The 22,131-nt window shown below is 39.5% G+C and overlaps 1 protein-coding gene across 1 annotated transcript in view; it reads left to right on the top strand.

The window, feature by feature from the left end:
• Positions 1–18,751, top strand: part of LOC112104675 (zinc finger CCHC domain-containing protein 14) — an 86,262-nt gene extending 67,511 nt beyond the window's left edge. The window contains exons 4-13 of the mRNA XM_026663602.1: positions 1,561–1,632; positions 1,831–1,940; positions 4,171–4,265; positions 4,362–4,416; positions 5,996–6,263; positions 8,170–8,261; positions 12,463–12,590; positions 13,056–13,196; positions 13,283–14,728; positions 17,726–18,751. Of these exons, the coding sequence (XP_026519387.1) occupies positions 1,561–1,632; positions 1,831–1,940; positions 4,171–4,265; positions 4,362–4,416; positions 5,996–6,263; positions 8,170–8,261; positions 12,463–12,590; positions 13,056–13,196; positions 13,283–14,728; positions 17,726–17,781 (2,463 nt within the window). The 3' untranslated portion in view covers positions 17,782–18,751. The remainder of the gene's footprint in view (positions 1–1,560; positions 1,633–1,830; positions 1,941–4,170; positions 4,266–4,361; positions 4,417–5,995; positions 6,264–8,169; positions 8,262–12,462; positions 12,591–13,055; positions 13,197–13,282; positions 14,729–17,725) is intronic.
• The last annotated feature ends 3,380 nt before the right edge of the window (positions 18,752–22,131 follow it).

The following is a 22,131-nucleotide window of genomic DNA, read 5'->3' as shown; positions in this document are numbered from 1 at the left end:
ACACACAGTGTTGTCAAATACACAACATAAACAAACAATAAAACATAAACCGTTTTCCCCCTGCAATTTCAGTGATAGTAATTCAGATCTTACTTGTAATAATAGTAGGTACAAAATTTCCAAATGAAACTATCATTTCAAGTTGATGCTCTATAACTGTCTGAAAGAACAGGGTACAGTTTAGCTAAACCAATAAATTGCGATTCTCGGGGTTAAAAACTCCTCAAATATGCTGCTTGGATGCAATGGGGAAAAGAAGCAAAGCTGACTAAGCAATTTGGTGTGATGAGAATTACTTGTCATTGATTTGGAAATGCATGTGATTGTTTTGTAAATGCTGAGAACTATAACTTGTTATCAAAACATAAAACAGTCTGCCAGATGTCAATTATTGTTATTACAAAACTGGGGGGGGGGATATATCTCCTTTCATATTTTGTGAAACTGCTCATGAACCCTGAAAGAAAATTGGTAATGTAGCATGAGATGGTTGGGGGCGGGGGAGACATTTTGTAGAAGTAGAAATTCCTTGGGTTTTCTTTCTTGGGTTTGATGTAGCAACTGTAGGAAGAGGAAATTCCTCAATTATGTAATGTATTTTACTCTCCACTCACTAGTGTTTTGGAAGAATCCTGATGGCTGGAGAAACCTTGTATGTTTTCAGTTGTCATTGAAACTAGTGTTGTGGAAAAATCGCTTCCTGCTTTTTTAAAAACATAAAGACAGGCTTTTCCATACATTACTGTTGAAGATTCAGATGCATTCCAAACACTTGACCTCAGGTATTTTCAGTCTAAGGATCTTTAGGATCAGCAATACTAGCCAAACTTTTCTGATATTCTTTCTGCGAAGATATTCTTACTTTTGGCTCAGTTAAACCAGTCAGCCACGAACCAATGAATGTAATATTGGTAAAAAAAAAGTTGTAGGGACTTTTTTGTAGAAAAGCAGATAGGAAGAGAAGCTAATCTCTTCGCTTTTCTAGAACATACACAAGGTGCTGTCTAAAGTGTGTAGATAGAACAATAACTGCAGGTGTCAGTGTTAAGCCTCTGCTATTTTGTATGGGACGTTTTCATCAGAGCCTCAACTTTGCATTACATATGGAATTGATTGATTGCAAATGAGCATTGTAACATGCTGCGGTTTGTTGTTCGGATTCTACAAACCAGCTGTTTCAGTTAACAATGGGAGGAAAATGTTTCTCCAATCAGTGTTTCTCCCATTTGGTGTTAACATTTGCTATAGTTGGCAAGGCTCTATAAAATGTAAAGTACATTTAAGAACTCTGAATAGTTTTAGCTATAATGGCAGTTAGCAGGAGTCAAATACTGCGAGAAGGGTAGACAGCCATCTTCAAAATAAAAATAGTGAGCCGAGGGACTGTAACTGGGTTTGAACAAAATTTTTTATTGTGTTTATGCCAAACATACAGATGGTCCAAGCCTTTATCCACATAATGGGTGAAATAAACATTGCTGTTTATTGAGTCCAGGCTGTTAGAGCTAACCATAGAGTTGTGTGCTTAGTTACTAAACCAAACACTTTTCATTTCTTAAGGTCTTGTGGTCTGATTCTTCAGTGACGTTGGTAACCAAATCTTCTACTGAAGTGACTGAATTTATTTCAAAGGTAAAGGACTCTAAAATACTTTACTTTGTCTTTATATGTGATTTTATTCAGTTATATTTTAGAAGCTCCCTAAGATAACATGGATAGATTGAACTCCATAAATGTGTAACTCATGAACTATTTCAGGGTCCTCAAATGACAAGTAACAAGCCGCCTTTTCACCGTTTTTTTCCAATTTATAATATCCTCTTCCTTTAGCTATCTCAGCTGTACCCAGAAGAAAACTTGGAGAAATTCATTCCTTGCCTAGCTGGTCCAGATTCGTTTTACCTAGAAAGGAACCACATGGACCTGGAATCAGATGTTAGGTATGCTTCTGAAAGCTAATTTTTACTTGCCGCTTGGCTTCCTTGTCCAAAGGTGGGGGGGGGGAGAGAGGGAGAGAGAGAATCAGGACATAGAAACATCTTGTCTACATTTTAAACTACTTTCAAGAACTTTGAGCCTAATCCTAAAAACATAGTTGCTTGTAATTCCATTAATTTCAATGTACAAGAGTTTTGACAAACTTGGACCCTATGTGTAGAAATCGACATGGTCACATTGCACTAAGTTACACTTTCCGAAGAAGTAAAAATCATGGGGCTCCTTGGTAGAAGCAAATAATGGATTACAGCCTTAAGGTGGAAAAAGTTCCTTGAAAAAGTGATCACGTTTAGATAATTTCCAGTACAAAGCAAGTTAAGAGTGAAGTTTTAAGCTTGTTCAATATGGAATTTAGAGAGAGGCCACACTTGGGTTAATCACTTGTAAGCAGTAGCAGGAAAAAAAGATGAAATTGTCAGCATTTTTGAAGATTGTGTTTTAGTTATACAGCCTTTTGTGATATTCACTCAAGATCTTATCTTGCAAATGGGAGTTTTGCCTGAGTAAGATCTGTAAAATTGGTCTGGGCCCTTAATGGAGAAACATAGCCAGAACTAGTAGAAAAATACAAGAAAATTGTTTTCTGGGTAATAGTCCTCATTTATGTGAGGATGTCTTTTTAAACACTTTCACAGCGCATTATGCTGTTCCTCACAGTTAATGGGAATCAAGTTGTTGTGATGTTACTATTACTTTAAAGTAGAATAAGCACCTATGCTCATGTAAAATAGTTGACTTGTGTGTCTGTAGAGCTAAACTATTTTCTAAGTCTCTTTATGATTTGTCCTCACACCTCCCGCCAGTGGCACATAAATCCTCTTAATATATGGTTTTTAAAAGGCTCTTCCCAACATGACTCACTTGGCCATTGTGGACCAACCATAGTAGTTTAAAACTATCTAATTTGGAACACCATCAAGCAAAATGATGTCAGCAAGCACTTGGTTTGGTTGGTTTATTTCAAAGTGCTAAAAGAGTTCTACAAGCAGATTTTAAGTTAAGAGTCAACAAGGACCAGCTGACTTCTTTAGATACCTGTCTGCTCTGCATATGAAGTGTTATTGGAAAACATGCTAATTAACATGTTAGTATGCTTGCCAAACACCATGTTTTCCTAGTCAGGACAGAGCATTTTTTCCCCATTACTGTTGTTGGTGGAACAGCACTGGTGGACACCATTTTGCCAGAGTAAAGGCAACAGATGTATGCTTAGATTGTAACGATAAATAATGTTAATATTTAAATAATCCCTTTTAGGCTTCATATCTTTGTCACTGTTATTGTTTAGTTGGCAAGTTTTCTACAAGTCTAGGTTAACAGAGCAGCGGAGTCTCTTTTGTATCTTCACAACAGAGAAAGATAGATGTTTATTTTTAAAAAGCTAAATACATTACCTAATAAAGACCCCCAGATTGCAATGTTTTCATTTTTCATATTAGTGACTTATTCATGTTTCTTTGGTTGTAAACTATGAAAACAAACTGTGAACTTTCAGGATGGAAACTATATATAGAAGTAACTTTTGACCCAATGTCTTTTTAGACATTACAAATATGAAGATGCAGTCAAAACATTTCCCCCTGTTTTTTCCTTACTTTTCAACAATTTTTTTAGTGCTTTCAAAATATGTAGATGATTTGGCAGGTGAAAACCAAACACTTTTTTTTTTTGCTTCGTAAGAAAAACTCTGGTAATACACATTAATATAATGTATGTTTTACACATTATAAAGTTCTAGAAGATTGCCATCTTTAGTTTCCCAAAAGAGGAATGAGCTTAGCAGAAAACATGTGACACCAGTTTTACAGCCTATTTAACTATATTGCCAGGCGCGATATACTCAAATGCCTGCTGTTCATTTGAAAGTTTAGCGTGAACAATAGTAGACAGCTATAGTTTATGGGCTTTAGTTTCACAATTTTTAGAGGCAATTTTTAAGTTTATCCCTGTACACTCTGTCTTGTAATTTTTCTCTGTTCCAACCTCTTGTATTCATAAGTCTGTAATCAGCTTTGAATGTAAACTATTAACCAAACTAGAGACAGTATAAAGGAATAGCATGAATTCAGTAGGCATAAAAAAATAAAGGTAATTGCAAATTTCACTCTTGATTTCAGTGTTGATTTCATGGTCAATTGCAAAACAAACATAATTTTGTAAATTAACTTTTAGGTATTTGGCATCCTTACCTTCCCATGTGCTGAAAAATGACCATGTCAAGAAATTCTTCAGCACTTCATCTTCTTCCCAGCAACTTCAGAGTTCAAGTGAGTTTAAATAAACAGTTTAAAATGCACATATTATTGACATAAATCCAGTAAACTGATGCCAGTCAAAACTTTTTAAATCTTCCTGTTGTTTAGGTCCTGGCAACCCCTCTCTCTATAAAGTAGTCACTACGCTGGGTGCATCTGGAAGGTGAGATACCTGACTTCTGTGTCAATGTAGAGTTGTAAAATTCTTTCACTTAGATAGTTATCTGCTTGCCCTTGTTCGAGAGAGGGTTTTTTTTATATGCAGTGTTGTTATATGCACTTGGGGGTGCGTGCTCACCTGTGTTAATCTGTGGAACTCCCAGTGCAATGAACTCTGAAAGCTGTGGTTTCACTGACTATACTGAAGATTTTAGGAAATGTTAGCACTGGGTGCACAGCTCTACTCATGCTAGCAGAGGTGGGAGCTCTAGCGTAGACAAGCAGCTGGCATTTTTTGCATGGTGTTTTTACCTGCCCTGAGCAAAATTGCTGAGAATGGTAAAACTGTGACAATCAGTTTACATCAGTATTCCTACTGTTGTTAGAACCAGCTGACCCACAATGGTGGGAGAATTCCCTGTGATTATTGCTTATTATATTAGTCATACTTGTCTCACTGTTACCTCACACTGCCCCAGCTGTGGCTTGTATCCATCTGTTGTTGCCAGGGCTGGCTCCAGGCAGCAGCGCAGCAAGCAGTTGCTTGGGGCAGCCAACGGAAAGGGGCAGCACATCTGGCTCTTCAGCGGCAATTCGGCGGCGGGTCCCTCAGTCCCTCTCAGAGGGAAGGACCTGCCGCCGAATTGCAGCTGAAGGGTGGGGCGGCGGCGGTAGAGCCCCCGCCGAGGTGCTGCTGAGCGCTGTTTTTTTTTTTTTTTTTTTTTTTTTTCGCCACTTGGGGTGGCAAAAACGCTGGAGCTGGCCCTGGTTGTTGCTCGCCCTCTGCTTTCATGGTGAGCTCTTTGGGGCAGGGAGCATTTTTTCTTTATATGTGTGTGTAGCAGCATATCTAGCACAATGGGGCCCTGATCCCTGATTGGAGTCTCCTTGGCAGTACCAGAATACAAGTAGTAAATAATAATAATCCTCATGCAGCCAGAATTACCTAGCCATGGTCTTCTCTAATATCACCTAGGTTTTGTTAGAGGCCCATCATAGTGTTTCCTCCATACTGTAGTTGAGTGTCTCCCTTTAAGGGCAGTGTTTTTTAAACTGTGAATCTGGCTTTCCTGAGGGAGGACACTGACCTCTTCCAACAGAGGCTCAAGGCAGCCATGGGAAGAGAAGGAAAGACATATTCCTGCCTTTTTGCTTAGGATCTGACAAATCCAGAAATTGAGTAATGAATACTTTACAGCTGAGAGGTGATTCTTGTTTCTTCACCTGGAAGTGGAAAGACCAAGGGGGGAAATAATATTAACTGAATAGATTCACTCACTCCACATGTGTAAAAAACCATTTCACAATGGATATTTTTTTATATATTGCATTGATGGGGAAAGCTATGCCAATGTTGGAATCTCAACTTTAACGTTAGCCATAACCTGTACTGTTTTCATTGTATTAGTAGTGTAGGGTTTTAAAAGTATAAATCAGTAATTTATAAAATAAGCAGTGTGTTTGATCCCTGAAACATGGGATTTATTTTATTGGTGAATGGGTGTGTGTGTATGATCATAGTGACTGAACTCTGAATGGCAGTAATTCGGTATGCTAAATCAAATTATTTTTCTATTTTGCAGACCTATATGTGGAGTAGCTGGTATTCAGTCTTCACAGAATCATGTACAGCACTCAGCTGTTTCTTCAGTTTCACTGCCCCATTGCTCTCATTCAGGGAGTACAGGCTCATCTTTAGCCTACCGCTCCCAAATGGACACCTCTTCACCCATGTTGTCTTCCAGTTCACAGACGCCCCAGACCCAGGAGCAAAATGGGATTTTAGACTGGCTCAGGAAACTGCGGTTGCACAAGTATTATCCTGTCTTCAAACAACTCACAATGGAGAAGGTAAAGTGGTGGGCTAGATAGGAGAAAGGAATCTGTTTTTTTAAATAAGCCATATATTCTCTAGCATGTATAGAAAAGCGAAATGGCAAAATAGGCTAATGTTTACATTTAGACTGGCTGATATTTGTAGCTAGAGCTGGGCAAACTATTTGTAGGAACACTTTACTTGATGAAATGGCCTCCTGTTTTTGTGGATGAACTGTCTAGAGACTTACTTTAAATATTTCCTAGTTTGTTCAGAATTCTCAATGTCTGGTTTATTACAAACCCCCTTTGCTCTTCCTGTTCACTATTCATCCTTTGATGTGCAATAAGTCATCTAAGTCACATTTTATTCTTGTTCTTGATTGATTTTTCCCTCCTATTTGTAAAAGCCTTGGTTATCCAAATGCATGTCAAGATTCACTTCTGAAGTGAGCTTCTGTGTGGGTAAACATGCATGAGTGTTGGATGCTTTCATTTTCCACAAACGTTGTGAACAAAAATGCATTGCATGATTGTTTGCATAAAAAGTGTCATGAATGCCATTGAAGTACATTGGCTTTTAATCAGATGAATGTAAGTACTTGTTTAATACCCAGTTCTATCTGTAATATACATGTTGTAAAATTAACCTCCTCCTCTTACTATATTTGAACTTTGAGTGCCCTCTGGTGGATTAAATACTTATTCTGATTCTTTTAAGTCATGGCTCTGAATTGCAATGATTTTTCAGCACTGCAGCATGGCTTGAAAGATATTATTTCAATGACTATGGCCTAAGGCCACAGTTTTCTAATTTGGTTTTCCTCATTCAGGAAAAATATATATAGTCATTTTTCCTTTTCCTGACAAAATTGTGCATATTTTAATGTTTGACTTTTTTTTTTCAAACAACTGCTGTGCTTATATTGGTATGTATGTTCTGCTGAAAAATATTCACAGTACCTTTGCAACTAGATTGACCCATGCAACAAAACTGAACTCTGCTCTAGATGGGATAGCTAAATGATTTCTGTGTTAAATGACACATTCAGGTGAAATACATTACATGTTAACTTTTGATAACCAGCTGGTATACTCTGGGTTGAATCAGCCGGAATAAAGCCGCAGTAATCAGCATGACTTTTTCAGTAGCAGATCTTTATCAGTGTAAGTCAAAAACAATTTATCATAAACAAAAAGAACCAAAAGAATCCCCAACCTACAGTTCACTCATCTCTCACCACCTTGCCACCGGCATCATTCCGCTTCTGACATTACAGCAGCCCTCCTTGTGTGCTAGGAAGTAGTTAATGGCCCTGCATTCTGCTACAGTCTTACCCTCATTGAGCCAGTGGTAGTGCTATGGACATTAAGTATTCATTGGAGGGAGGAGGAGTAGAAATTTTCAACCTTAATTTGCCCCTTACAACTTGTCCTTCCCAACATTTGTCAAATATTTCTTGCACCAAATTGACTAGTCCCAAAATTACCTGTTTCCTGTATGCTATGTCATTCCTATAGTCGCCAGATAATTATTCGATACCTTGGGGAGAAGTCTCAAAATGGCAGGATTTTTTTTAGGGAACCAGAACTTAAAACTTTATTTGGCTCATTTATGATACAAAATTGCCTTTCAGTACGCACACGGACTATGTTGTCTTTATTGTGAATGATCAATATAGGCAAATATTTTAACAGTATATTAGTAATTAATCTAAAAAACCTCTTTGGAATATCCAAGTCCTCCATTTTTATACTGCCCTAAATCTTTAGTTTAAAATTGGAATAAAACTTATTAAAATTCACATACATGTGTAAAACAAGAGTCTTCAAGGTGCTTCTCAGAATTGGAAATCACTGAGAATATAGTAGGGTCATTTGAAATGTATGTATCCATATATTGCACACTGTAAAATCAGCTCCATATTTCCTCCTATAAAAGTTTCTGAGCCTTACTGAAGAAGATCTGAATAAGTTTGAATCCCTCACCATGGGAGCAAAGAAAAAACTCAAGACCCAGCTGGAATTGGAAAAGTAAGTATGTGTGTTGTGGGGAGGGGTGTGTAGTCTGTCTGGCTTTTTCAGTTGGTAAAATATGGTTAGATGGCACTAGAATTGTACAAGCTCCTGAATTTAATCCCAGCTTTTCTCTTGGTTTTGCTCTGAGGACAGAGCAAATTGTTAAACCTTCCAGGCTTTCCCTATGTGTAAATCTGGATTCCACTTCTTTTTCATAGGGGTATGGAGGCTTAATTAGTTTGAAAAGCACTTCGAAAATGTGGATTTTTTATATTTAGTACTTATTGTTTTATTATTGATTATTCAAGGCCGATAAGATAAGCACATAAAAGAATTGGTGAACTCAACTTCAAAGGCACACTGTCAACTTTAACCATAAAGTAAACAAATTCCTTGAACTATGCTACTAATTACTTCTTAAATTATTAACATTGGAAGAATTTTAAAAATCCACATTACGTTTCACTATTTGTGCTCTTCCTGTGTTTGTTTTCTAATTTATCTCAGGTTGGACAAGGAAAGTCACTTTCAATTTTAAGTTTTCAGAACTGCAGTATTTGAATCCCAGACATTGTAAGATAGATGTGTAAACTTCACGAGGGCCATGTTCCATTTTAAATTGTAACCTGGAGCATAAATTTAGGATTACCTACTCCCCTCAGTTCACCATGAAACAGCAACTCATATCAGTGGGATATTTGCATCAAGATCAAAGGTGGCATATGCCCTGTATATAGTAACTAAACTCCTTCCTGTCTTAAATATTATTAAGGTTGAATTCAGCATCACTCGGTGGCAAAACATTCTCACCATTAGCAACAATGTTCTTTCTGTCCTGTGTTTCTCTCCTTTCCCTATCCTTCTCTTTTTTTCTTTCCTCCTTTCTTTTCTCTGCATTTTCTTCCCTGCAGCAACTTCGAAATCCCTTCATCCCTGTGCTTCGCTTTCACTTGGTTTCCATCCTATCTGATTAAATGACCTGTAAATAAATAGTTGTTGGCATGGAGCTTTGGGGTTACCCCCCAAACCAGATTAATGCAGAAGTGAGGGGGTTCACGTTTGTGCGTCATTCATCTGCGCTCTCTGCAGACTCAGGCAAACAACACTGCATTGGTTACAGTTGCTTTACATTTGAAAGGTTAACTCTGTTGAACCCAGATATGCCAAGTGGGCCACATAAATGCACCTCTACCTCGATATAACGCTGTCCTCGGGAGCCAAAAAATCTTACCGCGTTATAGGTGAAACCGCGTTATATTGAACTTGCTTTGATCCACCAGAGTGCGCAGCCCTGCCCCCCCAGAGCACTGCTTTACTGCGTTATATCCGAATTTGTGTTATATCGGGTCGCGTTATATCGAGGTAACGGTGTATTTGATGTTTCTGCTGCAGGGAAATATTTATTTTAAAACTGTTCCAGTGTTTAGGTACACACACCACACTCCCCTCCCACATTTTTATTAGTTGAAGGCCATGTCTACATTACAAACTTTGGTTGACACAAGTTACATTGGCATGCAACCACTGAAGCTTGTATGTCACTTGGGCACATGCATACTTGGTTGTTTGCATTGGCACTGCAGATACGCGCCAGGAGTGCTTGTGTCGATGCAAAGTGCAGTGCATCTGGGTAGATATCCCAGTGTGCCATGCACTACTCTCCAGCTCAAAGCCTGTTGCGAACTTTTCGCAATATGTTGTGGGGTAGTAATGAGTCGTGCAGGAATCTCTGGGAGCGAGGGGTCAAGTTCCCAGCATGCAGCTCTCTCCACCCCATAATGCCATCCATATCCCATCATTTTCATGACTTTTTAAAAAAAATCCCACAAACCTGCTCAGCGCTTCTCAGAGTCCACCATCTCTGACAGAAGCATGGAGCCCACAGAGCTCTGTGCTATTCTCATGGACGCCGCAAGTACAGAATGCATGATCCTCCTCTATCTGCACACTCGCAGGAAGTACCGCAACAATGGAGGACAGTTTGCTGAGACATAGCGAAAAACAATCCAAGGTTGTTGTTGGCATTCATGGAGCAGCTTCAGATGGTGGAGCACAGCTTTTGGGTCCAAGAAACAAGCACTGAATGGTTGGATCACAGTGTAATGCAGGTTTAAGACGATGAGAAGTGGTTGCAGAATTTTTGGATGCAAAAGACCATGTTCTTGGATCTGCGTGCTGAGCTCACCCCAGTGCTCCAGCACAGTGATACTAGAATTGCACAAAACTGAATGACTGGGTAACAAAAAGGCAGATGAAATTCAGTGTTGATAAATGCAAAGTAATGCACATTGGAAAACATTAGCTTTACATTTGAAAGGGTAGCTCTGTAGAATCCAAATATGCCAAGTGGGCCACATAAATGCATCTAGCTGACCATATATTTGATGTCTCTGCTGCAGGGAAATGTTTGTTTTAAAACTGTTCTAGTGTTTTTTGAAAATGTCCACTCAATGTGTAGTGGTAGTCAAAAAAGCTAACAGAATGCTAAGAACCATTAGAAAACAGAGAGATGATATGATAGAAAATATCATAAGACCACTACACCGGACACCCGCTAGAACGTGGGGTTTTGGATCCTTGTGCGGTCCCGTGTTAACGCGGGGACCACGTTACCATGGATTCCAATGAAGGTAATTAATTTGGGATCCATGCGCAGTCCCACAGAATTCGCGCTATAAAGACGCGCGTTCTAGCGAGGGTCTGCTGTATATAAATCCATGCTATGCCCATTCCTTGAATACTGCATGCAGCTCTGGTTGCCCCACCTCAAAAAGGATATATTAGAAATGGAAAAGATACAAAGAAGGGCAACAAAAATGATTGGGGTGAGAAGAGAGTAAAAAGACTGGGATTGTTCATCTTGGACAAGTGATGACTAAGGGAGGATATATAAATCCTGACCGGTATGGAGAAAGTGAATAAGGAAGTGTTATTTACCCCTTCAAATAACACAAGAACCAGAGGTCCCTTCCCCTTCATTGGGCTCCTCCAGGCTTGGCTGGCAGAACTGGTTAGACTGTGGTGGAGTCTCAAACAGGTCCTGGCTTGTGGCATTGCTGCCTCCCCCCGCCACATCTCCCCCCTTCTCCTCCTCACTGTTCACAGTGGAGGTCTCTGTTTTGGGCTCCTGTGAGGTATCCATAGTGGTTTGTAGGGTGTTGGTGGGGTCTCCGCCAAGTATGGCAGGTCTGTGGCTCAGCACCAGATCATTTGTTGGCCTCCCTGATGTTGTGGTATACCAGCCACAGTCCCTTTGCTTTCATGCGGCATTGCTGCTGATCCCTGTCGTACCCCTTTGCTTGCATCCCCTGTGCCATCTATTTGTAGATGATCATGTTTCTACAGCTCGTCCGTAGCTGTGCTGTCTAATCCAGGCAGAAGTGCTTCTAGTGTGTGGAGCCAGCATGGTCTATTGGGCAGTTGAACACATCAAGGGAGAGCAGCTAAGGTGGGCAATCAGGAAAAGGCATTTCAGAAATATGCAGAGGGTTTTAAAATGGGGAGGCTTTTGCCATTTACAATTGTGACCAAAGCAGTCACTGTTGCAGGGAATGGGGCACTGTGGGACAGCTGATGGAGGACTGTTTGGGTTGACACAGGTTGTGCAGTGTCTGCACTCACACTGCATCAACCTTAGTAGGTCGACCATGGCTCCACGCTGTTCAGGGAGGTGGTGTTACTCATTGCCATAACAGGGCACTTATCTTGGTGAGAGACAAATTTGAGTATAAACTCATGCACAATGAGGCTGATGCACAGGGACTTACATCAACCTAACTTTGTAGTGTAGACCAGGCCTTAGGTTTTGTAAAGTTTGAATCACATTTAACTTATCTCTTAAATTCTCTGCATTTAGCTTCCTCTTCATCTTTGGAATGAAGGGCTAGCTCTCTGTTTCGCTGTATTTAGTTAATCAGATAGAATTCAGTCTCTTCTTTTGTGATGTTTTATCCTCAATACCTTGTACAAATAAGCGGCTCAGTATAATACCATATAACAAGAAAGACCAATGTAAATGCTGGCAAGAAGCGGTGGTTAAGATTGATTTAATTTCCAAATATTCATATTTGTGCATCTTAAATTAGCATAATCTTTGTACTACGATTACTGAGTTAGACAACATAGACCCCATCTGCCTCAATTTCATTCAAAAATCTGTTTAAATACCAAATGGTTTTAACCAATTGTTTTTTCCCCTCCACCCCATTCGCTGTAGAGAAAAATCAGAGAAACGGTGCCTAAATCCAGCAACACCTTCTTCAGTTACCAGCAGTGGAGTGGCAAGGGTCCCTCCTACCACTCATGTAGGGCCTATCCAGAGTATTCGTGGCAACCATGCTGCAGGTAAGTAAGCAATATAAAGAACAGTGCACCAGCTTAAGCTATAAGGTATAGGATGGATATGTTCTCGCACAACAGCAAGCTCATAGCTTTACTGCCCCAACCTCAAATTAAAACTGAATTGCTTTATTTGTGTCAGTCCTTTGTGATCGTGTTCTTCCAAAACTTAGTTGTTTGCACGAGGAATCTTGTTCCTGGTGATATTTGAGTGAAACAAACATACAATTATCATTCCATGATTTGCATATGAAGAGCTGTTGAGTAACCATTACTTTTCTGGACTCCTGCTCCTCAGGCCAATGTGAATCCCCACTAGCCTGAAGCATCTTTGTGTATTAAGGGTCAGAGTATAGCGGGAGACACATTCATAAACTGCAGTATTGTACCAGGCTTTTGTCTTCTAGATGAAAATTTTGCAAATAGTTTTCATATTTTCTAACTGATTTATCACGCATACTTTATCCCTAGAGCTGCGTGTAGATGTGGATCAGCCAGCCCACCCGCTTCCCCGAGAAGGTAGTTCTTCTGAGTACTCAAGTTCCTCTTCCAGCCCCATGGGGATCCAGACCAGGGAAGAGAGCTCAGATAGTGCTGAGGAGAATGAGAGACGTAAGGAAAACCAAGCAAAGCTTATTTTTGTGTTGATCTGTCCTGTCCAGTGAAGCAGCTGTATTTATAGATCTTTCTGTCTCTAGGTTTAGAGATTCACTTGGACAGTTCAGAAAAGGAGAAGCCAGTGATGTTACTAAATCATTTCACTTCGAGCTCCGCCAGACCCACAGCCCAGGTTCTACCAGTGCAGAATGATGCAGGCTCCAATCCTTCTGGGCACCATATCTTGCCAATGCAAATGATGACAGCAGCCTCCACCCACATCAGCCCTATTCGAATGCTAAATGCGATGCACAAGTCAGAGCGAAATACAGACGTGAAGCTACTTTCCTCTTCTGTGCATTCACTTTTGTCTCTAGAAGAAAGAAATAAAGCTTCACCTGGACCTAGAAGCAGCATTAAAATGGACAAGAGCTTTGGAAATACAGTGGTTGATGTGATGCCCACATCGTCTCCCCATCAGCCCCTGCAAGTACTTTCAGGAGTTCCTGAAAACAGTTCTTCGTCTTCTGTTAACTATGGTCCTCGAACCAAAGTTGTACATGCTTCAACTCTGGACAGAGTGATAAAAACAACTCAACAGACATCATTAATAGCGGAAGCAAGTACTGCTGCCACTGTAACGTCCAGCACAGTCTTCCATATGGCACGTCCACCCATGAAGCTCCTGGTATCTTCTTCTGTTCCTACGGATTCTGCCACTGCTGGACAAACTTCCTGCTCCAGCAATATGCAAATAAGTGTCTCTCCTGCAATAATCAATCCCCGGACTGCTCTATATACAGCCAACACCAAAGTTGCCTTTTCTGCAATGAGCAGTATGCCAGTGGCTCCGATGCCAGGCAGCTTCTGTGCAAACAGTAACACTGCCTCTTCCAGCAGCCACCCATCCACATCATTTGCAAACATGGCAAATTTGCCCAGTTGTCCTGCCCCCAGTTCTAGCCCTACACTTGCGTCTGTTGCTGAGAACAATTTTTATAGCAGCAGCAGTAGTAGTGGATCTGCAGGGAGTATCCCAGTACCAAATCAGAATCATCATCACCACCACCACCAACAGCAGCAGCAGCAGCAGCAACCGCCTGGGTGTATGGTGTGTAGTTCCTGTGGGTGTAGTGGGAACTGTGGTTCAGGCGGTATGACTGTCAGTTATGCTAACTATTTCCAGCACCCATTTTCAGGTTCCTCAATGTTTACCTTTCCATTTCTACCCTTCAATCCTTTATGTAGTAATGGCTACATCAACACGCAGCAGTACAACGGCAGCACGACTTTTCCAATGGTTCATTCTCCCTACAACAGTGGTTTAACACCAGACTCTGTAATGAGTGGGCAGTCCACGTTTGCAGTGCCCCCAATGCAGAACTTTATGGCAGGAACAGCAGGGGTGTATCAGGCACAAGGAATGATGGGAAACAGCAATGGTTCAAGCCACAAAAAAATTGGGAACCTTTCCTGTTACAACTGTGGGGCCAGTGGTCACCGAGCTCAGGATTGCAAACAGCCACCAATGGATTTCAATCGGCAAGGTAAGAAGCTGGTGGTGGTGCTGCTGTGGGGCTGCTTAGTCTGCGTGCGAAACTGCGTGTTGATCTGAATGGGAGTTACCTAGATGGGTGGGGATGTGACCGAAATCTAATGATGGTACCTTGTCTTTATATCAAGTTTTCATTTAATTACAGAAAAATATCATGTTGTAAGCCAGTGTCTTTGAAAAGAGAGAGATGCTATGGGCTAAATTTAAGAAGATTAAGTTGACTCCTGTGTGTATCCCATGTTCCCTGCTTTAGGGCATAAGTGCTGTTATAAGTCTTGTGTTGGCCCTCTGCATAGGAGAGAATTTCCCTTCGAGGGATGGAAGGGCTGAACTTCCATTGACTGATTGAAATAGTGTTGCGGCTGCTTATACTGTCTGTGAATTTGGCCCCTGAGCTGTTGTCTGTTTCTTATTTTGAAGGTTATCTTCAAAGTTCATACATTTTTTTAAAAAAAGTACATAAGTAGAGTGCAACATCTGTAATGAAGTGTCTGCATCCTCTTGAAGGACTTGGCTTGGGGTTACTGAAAATGTGGGTTCCATGGCATGCATATATCTTCCAGTATTGTAGCAAAGGCACCTCTAAAAGAGATTTTAAATCCTTGGATCAGGACAGGGCACATTTGGGAGTGAACTGTTACTTTACCAAAAGCATGTTCAGGTCATACTTCTCTTTTCCTGAAGTTCTGTGTTTAAAATAATAGTGTGCGTAGTATAACTTTCCAGAATGACATGCAGACTTTTGGCTAGAACTAGCGATACTAAAGTGATACCTTCCCCACCTTGTTAATCTAAAATGAAATATCTTTTATGAACCAACTTTTCTGGGTGAAAGGGACCAGCTTTTGAGCTTATATAGAGCTCGTTTTCAGGTGACCTAAAGATACGCTCGAAAACTTGTCTTTCACCAACAGAAGTTGGTCCAATAAAAGCTTTTACCTCACCCACCTTGTCTCTCTAATATCCTGGGACTGACACGGCTACGGCACTGCAAACAATATTTTAGGTTGTGCTTTGGGGCAGGGACTGTCTTTCTTTGTGTTTAAATGGTGCAGAGAATGTCATCAGAACTTAACCTTTTTTTTTTTTTTTTTTTTTTGAGAGAGAGAGAATAGGCAGAGTTTTCCAGTCGTGCTAAAAATATGAATAATTAGTGTTGTTTCTAGAACTTAGTATTTTGATAGAGGCAGATCAGAAAATTGTGGCACTGCCTCAGTCAATCCTAGGCCAATAGCAGACTTCTGAGGCTTTGTCTACATTAGCACTTTGGCTGACCAAAAGTTTGTTGGTCAGGGGTGTGGAAAAAACACCCCCCTGACCGTCATAAGTTTCACCAACCAAAGCACCAGTGTGGACAGCGCTGTTGGCAGGAGACACTCTCCCGCCAACAGCTACCGCCACTCGTTGGGGGTGGTTTAATTATGACGGCGGGAGAGCTCTCTCCCATCGGCATAGAACGGCTACACAGGAGACCGTGCAGCAGTAAAGCTGTGCTGCTGTAAGGTCCGTAGTATAGACACAGGCTCAGTCTAAAAAACTAGAATGGTGCTGCTTAATGCAGGTTAAAGCTGCATTTTATCAACTCCTTTAAAACTGCCCTGAATTACTGCCGTTTTGAATATCTTAAAACTTCTGCTGCCCCGAAGTTGCATCTTAGCCACAGCAGCATTCTGTGTTGTGCTGTGTTTTTATTCCCCATTCCTCCTGCCTGCAGTAGACGTCTCCCTGTCAACTTCATAAGAGTGAGGTTGGCTGCTGCTTTTATTGTGTAAGGGGATGGATTGATTTAAATCAAAATGATTTAATCACTGATTTTAATCATGATTTACATCAGCAAGCAGGAAACTTGGATTAATATCATCAATCTTGTTTTGCATTTGTACTTCAGTTATTTTCCTAAAGATAAGCTGATTCTCATTGATTGGTATCATTTGGCACTTTTTTGTTAACCAGGAGGCTACATTACATCTATACACATTTATTTAAGCATATGTAGTTTAACATACATTTATTCACATGCTTAGTTATTTACATTTTTATGTAATTGTGAATGATTCATTCTTTATTATATAAAGGGAAAAGTAAGTTTATAAAAAAGCGCATTTAAAACTTTTTTTAACAAGTAGTAGTATCTGATTACTGCTGGGCATGAGGTCTTCAAGATTTTAGAACCAGTAGATGTCATCCTCTCATACTTAGTTTTTACTCATATATTGGAAGAAGAAAACAAGTTTTCCTGCTTTTTCAGTTCTCAGTCGATCTCTTAACTTTGAATGAACAAGTTACTGAACTTAACTAGTTGAATAAACTGAAATGAATGAAAATATTCTCTCTGTGCCTGAGGCTACTGCTGTCAAAAGCTGGCTTAGCACTTCACCTAGAACCAGATTGTTGCTTAGTCAGTGACTTCCATCAGTTCAGTGGCTTAACTTTCTGTAAAACTTAGGGCGGCTCTACTCTACCACTTAAGTCAATCTAACTTACGTCTTTCAGGGGTGTGAAAAAGACCCCCCTGAGCAACACAAGTTACAGCGACCTAAGCACTGTCCACACTGGCGCTATGTTGGTGGGAGATGCTTTCCCGCCAACATAGCTTCTGCCTTTCGTGGAGATGGAGCAATTATGTCAACAGGAGAGCGCTCTCCCGTCAGCATAGAGCGTCTTCACCAGATGCGCTACAATGGTGCAGCTGTGCCGATGTAGCACTTGTAGTGTAGACCTGCCCAAAGGTAGCAAACATGTAGTGCATTATTTAGTATTTAATTTTAAATGATTTTATAGATTATACTAAATTTAGACCTTAACATGGGTTATTTTTTAATAAATTTTAAATGGGTTTATTTTTAAAAAATCTTATTTTTTTAAATTATAGCATTTTATAATGCTGTTGCATAATCTGTAAGAAGCAGATATTTAAAATGCTGTGAGAGATAACTGGTAAAAAAGGTGTGCATTGTTGACTTCCTTTCCCCCTTTCCCTCTTCTACAGGTACTTTTAGGCTGAAATATGCCCCTCCAGCTGAAAGTCTTGACTCCACAGACTGATACTTTCTCTGCCAAGAGAACACTGTAAGCCATGGAGATAAGGAATGTTAAATACAAAACTGAGAAGTCCATTGCTGTTAAGTTTTAATGAGTTTTTTAATCCAAAGGTGCTTTACTTTACTAGACTAGGTAGAAAATCTAGCTTAGGGATGCATCAAACCCATTTTTGATCGCCAAATTCAAGTTTAGATCTTGGGAGATGGAACTTGCCTAATACGTATCATGCGATTGATGCGCAGTGGATGGCAGGTGAAGCTGGCCAACTACATTTTCTGTTGCAAATGCAAAACAACCAACCACCCTACACACTTCTGCTGAAGAATGTTGCCATCTTTGGACCTTCTACAATGAAAAGGATAACTCCAGGGCAACTACTACAATGTGATCCGAAGTGAGAGGTGGAGGTTGAAGGTATGAGCGGCTGTGTGCCAGCCAACCTCTGAAACCCTGGGCTAAGTAAAATGGCTACTTTTTTTCAAAAGTAATCAGGCACTAATCTCTGGGATTTTTAAGGATTGCACTACAGAAGAATGTAAAACTATTCAGGCTTCTGCACTTTTAGCAGATAGTGTCACTCCGAGACCAGTGCAAGAGGCAAAGAAGTTCCAACCTTTAAACTTTGGCACCAGCAGGCTATGCGATTTACTACACAATAAAAATCTTAAATAATTCTCTCCTTTCCCTTCCAAAAGAACACACATGGCAGTTTCAATTCCTTCTGGAAACAACCTTACTCTCACTGTCGCCATTATTACTAGATAGAAGTGGGTTACTAGCAGTGAAATGAACTTATAGTTTTCCAAGGGTCCAAGTCCCAGAGACTCCAGGGCCATAAAGGCTTCACAAAGAGGGTTTTTTTTATGTAATACATGAAACACCTTTTAAGTCCTGTTACTGTATATAGGTATCTTTCACAGAAACCTTACTACTCTGCTTTTGTAAATGAATTTTAAACCATCCTAAAAATAAACTCTGGCAACAGAGTTAGCACGCTGTTGCTTTACTTTATGTAATGAAACTCTGACTTGTACCCCAGGGCTTTTGCTACAGGAGTCAGAGGGGTAGAATTCAAACATGTAAAGGGTAGTAAACGTCATTATTTTAAAGACTCTGAAGGATTTACTGTCGGCCTCCTTTGTGGCAGTAGACTGCAGATTACTAATTTTGGTGTTAACTACCTAGCGTACATAATTTTGAGTTGGCAAGTTTAATTAAGAGTTAGGAGGAAGCCAAACAAAGCTCATGTTGCTGAATTGAAAAGGTCTTGTCCTGTCTTGCCCAAGGAATTCCACTCGCTGCAATGGGTGTGTCCTTTTTTTTTTTAAATGGCCTGAAATTTAAAGTGATTCTTGTTTTCAAGATTAGAGTATGCAACTTTAATATCTGAGGCCTTGTTTACCTTGTGGGATTTTTTTACACCAGTATAGCTATACCAGTGCAAACCCGAAGGTAGATGTTCTACACCAGAATAAATAGCACTTGTATTGGTGCATCTTGCTCTGGTTTGAAAGCAAGGAAAGCCATACCAGCGCAAGACACTTTTTATGTGGGTGCAAAGCTCCTCAGGGTAGATCTGGCATTAGCTACTGAAGTGTTGGTTTAAGTAGCTAATGCAATAAATTGTCAGTCAAGATTTGAATGGCAAATGTTAGAAGTTAAATGTCTGGGCCATCTTTTAGTTCCGTTTTCTCAAAACTGTCAGCCTCACCCGAAAGCAACAACAGGCCAGGACAATATGATAAATTAGTATTGATAAAGAGGCATTGTAACATGAGATGGCAAGACACCAAACTTGTCCCAGTTTTTCTTTGGAGGTCATACAGTTTTTTGGCGTCATGGAAACCAAAGCCTGAAGTTGTGTAACATTTGGTTTCTCAAAAATAACAAGATTTCTGTTGTTTATTTCTATGCAATGAAGAAACACCATACTTCTGTATCCTCAGCTCCGTTCACACTACACAGTATTTATAGACAGTGTTGAAACAATTGTTTGCTATGTCTGTATCTTGAGGTGGTTACATATAATGGTCTCATGAGCAACTTTCAAATCTGCAACACTAACGTGATGAGAACTGACAATGCAATTTACTTTGCCTTAATGAGCTTGAAACAATAGTACAAAAAAAATGTCATACGATATTGTGTTAAAGGGAACTTGCAGTTTTCGCTTAAAATGTTTACTACAGGATTTTGATGGTCTCTCCAGTAGCCTGGAACATGTGCTGAAAGCCAAACTTCCACATTTTTTCACTTTTTTAAAACAAAAGAATATTTTAAAATTGAACTGTATTTAAACTATTTCAACACACATGCAAGTACTAAAAGCCGTCTCTCAAACTAGCAAAAACCAATAGCAAAAAAAATTCTTGTTTTTTATACCAATTGCATTTTGTTTCATGGGCAAGGCTGGGAAGTATAGTCTTGTCTGTTTAATATTCACTACAAATCAAAAGGGTGTAACAAGGATTATTAAACTGAACTTTTATCCAGTTAGCTTCTTCAAAAATGGTTTCATTCCTGCATTCAGAATTCTTGTCTTCAAGAATGTTTCCTTTTTGTAAAGTTAAGGCTGATATTTCCTAGACTGATTAATGTGCACTTAACTATCTTTAAAAATTACCTTTTAAGTCTGATTTCAAATTCAAACTCAGAAAAGCCTGAGTAAATGGAAGGAAGTGGAGCTTAATGTAGATGTTTGAAGAGCCAGTACTGTTTATAGAGCTTTCCCTAAATCATCAACCTGAGTCGTGGCTTCTGATTTGCTAGTGTAATCTGTTACGTTTGTACCAAGAACCACCAACGTTGGTGAGCCTAAACAGAGCACTTTAATTATATAATCCATTTTAAAAGGCACAAGTCCATCTCTTTCCTCTCAAATTAGTCTGTCTAGAGTGACTGAAAGAACCAGCTCATAATACCATTTCTGTATGTCAAAATATGGAAAATAGACATTTTCTATTTTGTGAATGTCTAAGCTTTTTTTATTCGTATCTTTGCCCTTCACAAACTAGATTGCACTCTAGAATAACTGACAGTTTTTAAAATGCAAAAGAGGGACAAACTCCTTGTCATTCTCTGCTTTTAATCTCAGCACTATAGGAATGTGGAAGAGGGTCATAACTTTAAGCTTCCTTACCAGAGGGAATCTATAGTGCAATTTCACAATAGTCTTTCTGATTTTAAAGTATTGGTGATGGAAGTGTTAGGAAGAGAATGAAACCAGAATTACCAACCAACTCCTCTGACAGTAGCAGTCCAATCTGAAATTAAGCATTAGAGATTAGTTTGTGTGTGTCATTAACATTTGTCAGGAGGTTCAACAAGGAAGATTCATATCAGGAAGCAGGTATCAATAGGATTCCATAGTGATATCAGGTTTCATGTTATGTGAAACTTCCTAAACTGTGTATTAAACCTGACCAGTAAAAATTCAGCCAGAAAATATGTGAAGGACTTCCTGAAATAGTATAAACCAACCACTGTTACCTCAGCTTGAGTTTCATGCCCTTTCCTGCTTGTTAGTATTGACACTAAAATTTAGTTGATGGTATTTGGCAGAGAAGCCACACTAATCCCACTGCCCCAAATGAAAATAGATTAGTTCTTGCAGTTTCACAATGGCATCAGTCCTACAGAACATGTATCAGAGGTCATGTACACTTAAAGCCATGGATTCTGGGAGTGGTCTAGAATTCCTTTGTAAATCCCGTGGGTCCTATTTTGTTGGAAGTAAATGTACTTACCACTTGCAAGATTCTAGAAAACCATATTGCTGGTTGAGGCCAAAGGTAAGTTACTACAATACTAAGGAAATACAATACAAACTCTTGGGACTTTTTAAGTTCTTACACGAGTAAAAGATGCTTTGGTACAGAAACAAAGCAAATCCTATGTTTTGAAGTGTAGTTTAACAGCTTCTCTTGGATATAATTTTTCCACTAGGAATGAAGGAAACTCCTACTCCAATTTGAGCCATTTTCCTTATTTCAGTCAATTCTAGTATTAAAAATTGTGCATGTAACTTTATAAATATTTTTAAAATAGTTTTGTAAATATTTAATATTCAGCTAATTTGATTTTGAATTGTAAATGTCAAGTATTCTGGTATTGGAATTTTTATGTTTTATTATACTTTGTTAAAGGTAAAATTGTACATTTTTAGAATGTTTTTATCTAAGTAAATTTAATGTATGGAAAATAAAAAAAAAAGTTCAAGTCCTTACGTGCTTTTAAAAGGCTTTCTCCCTTTTCGTTTTCTCCCAACCTAAGTTGAGAACTATTTTAGAAATTCATTCAAAACAACTTTACAATTAAAGACACCCTCAGTCTAACTACACTCATCTGCCAATG

Source organism: Terrapene carolina, unplaced genomic scaffold, assembly GCF_002925995.2.
Source record: "Terrapene carolina triunguis isolate 2854851 unplaced genomic scaffold, T_m_triunguis-2.0 Scaffold33891, whole genome shotgun sequence".
In the NCBI taxonomy this organism is placed as follows: domain Eukaryota; kingdom Metazoa; phylum Chordata; order Testudines; family Emydidae; genus Terrapene; species Terrapene triunguis.
This window is presented reverse-complemented; position numbering and strand designations above follow the sequence as displayed.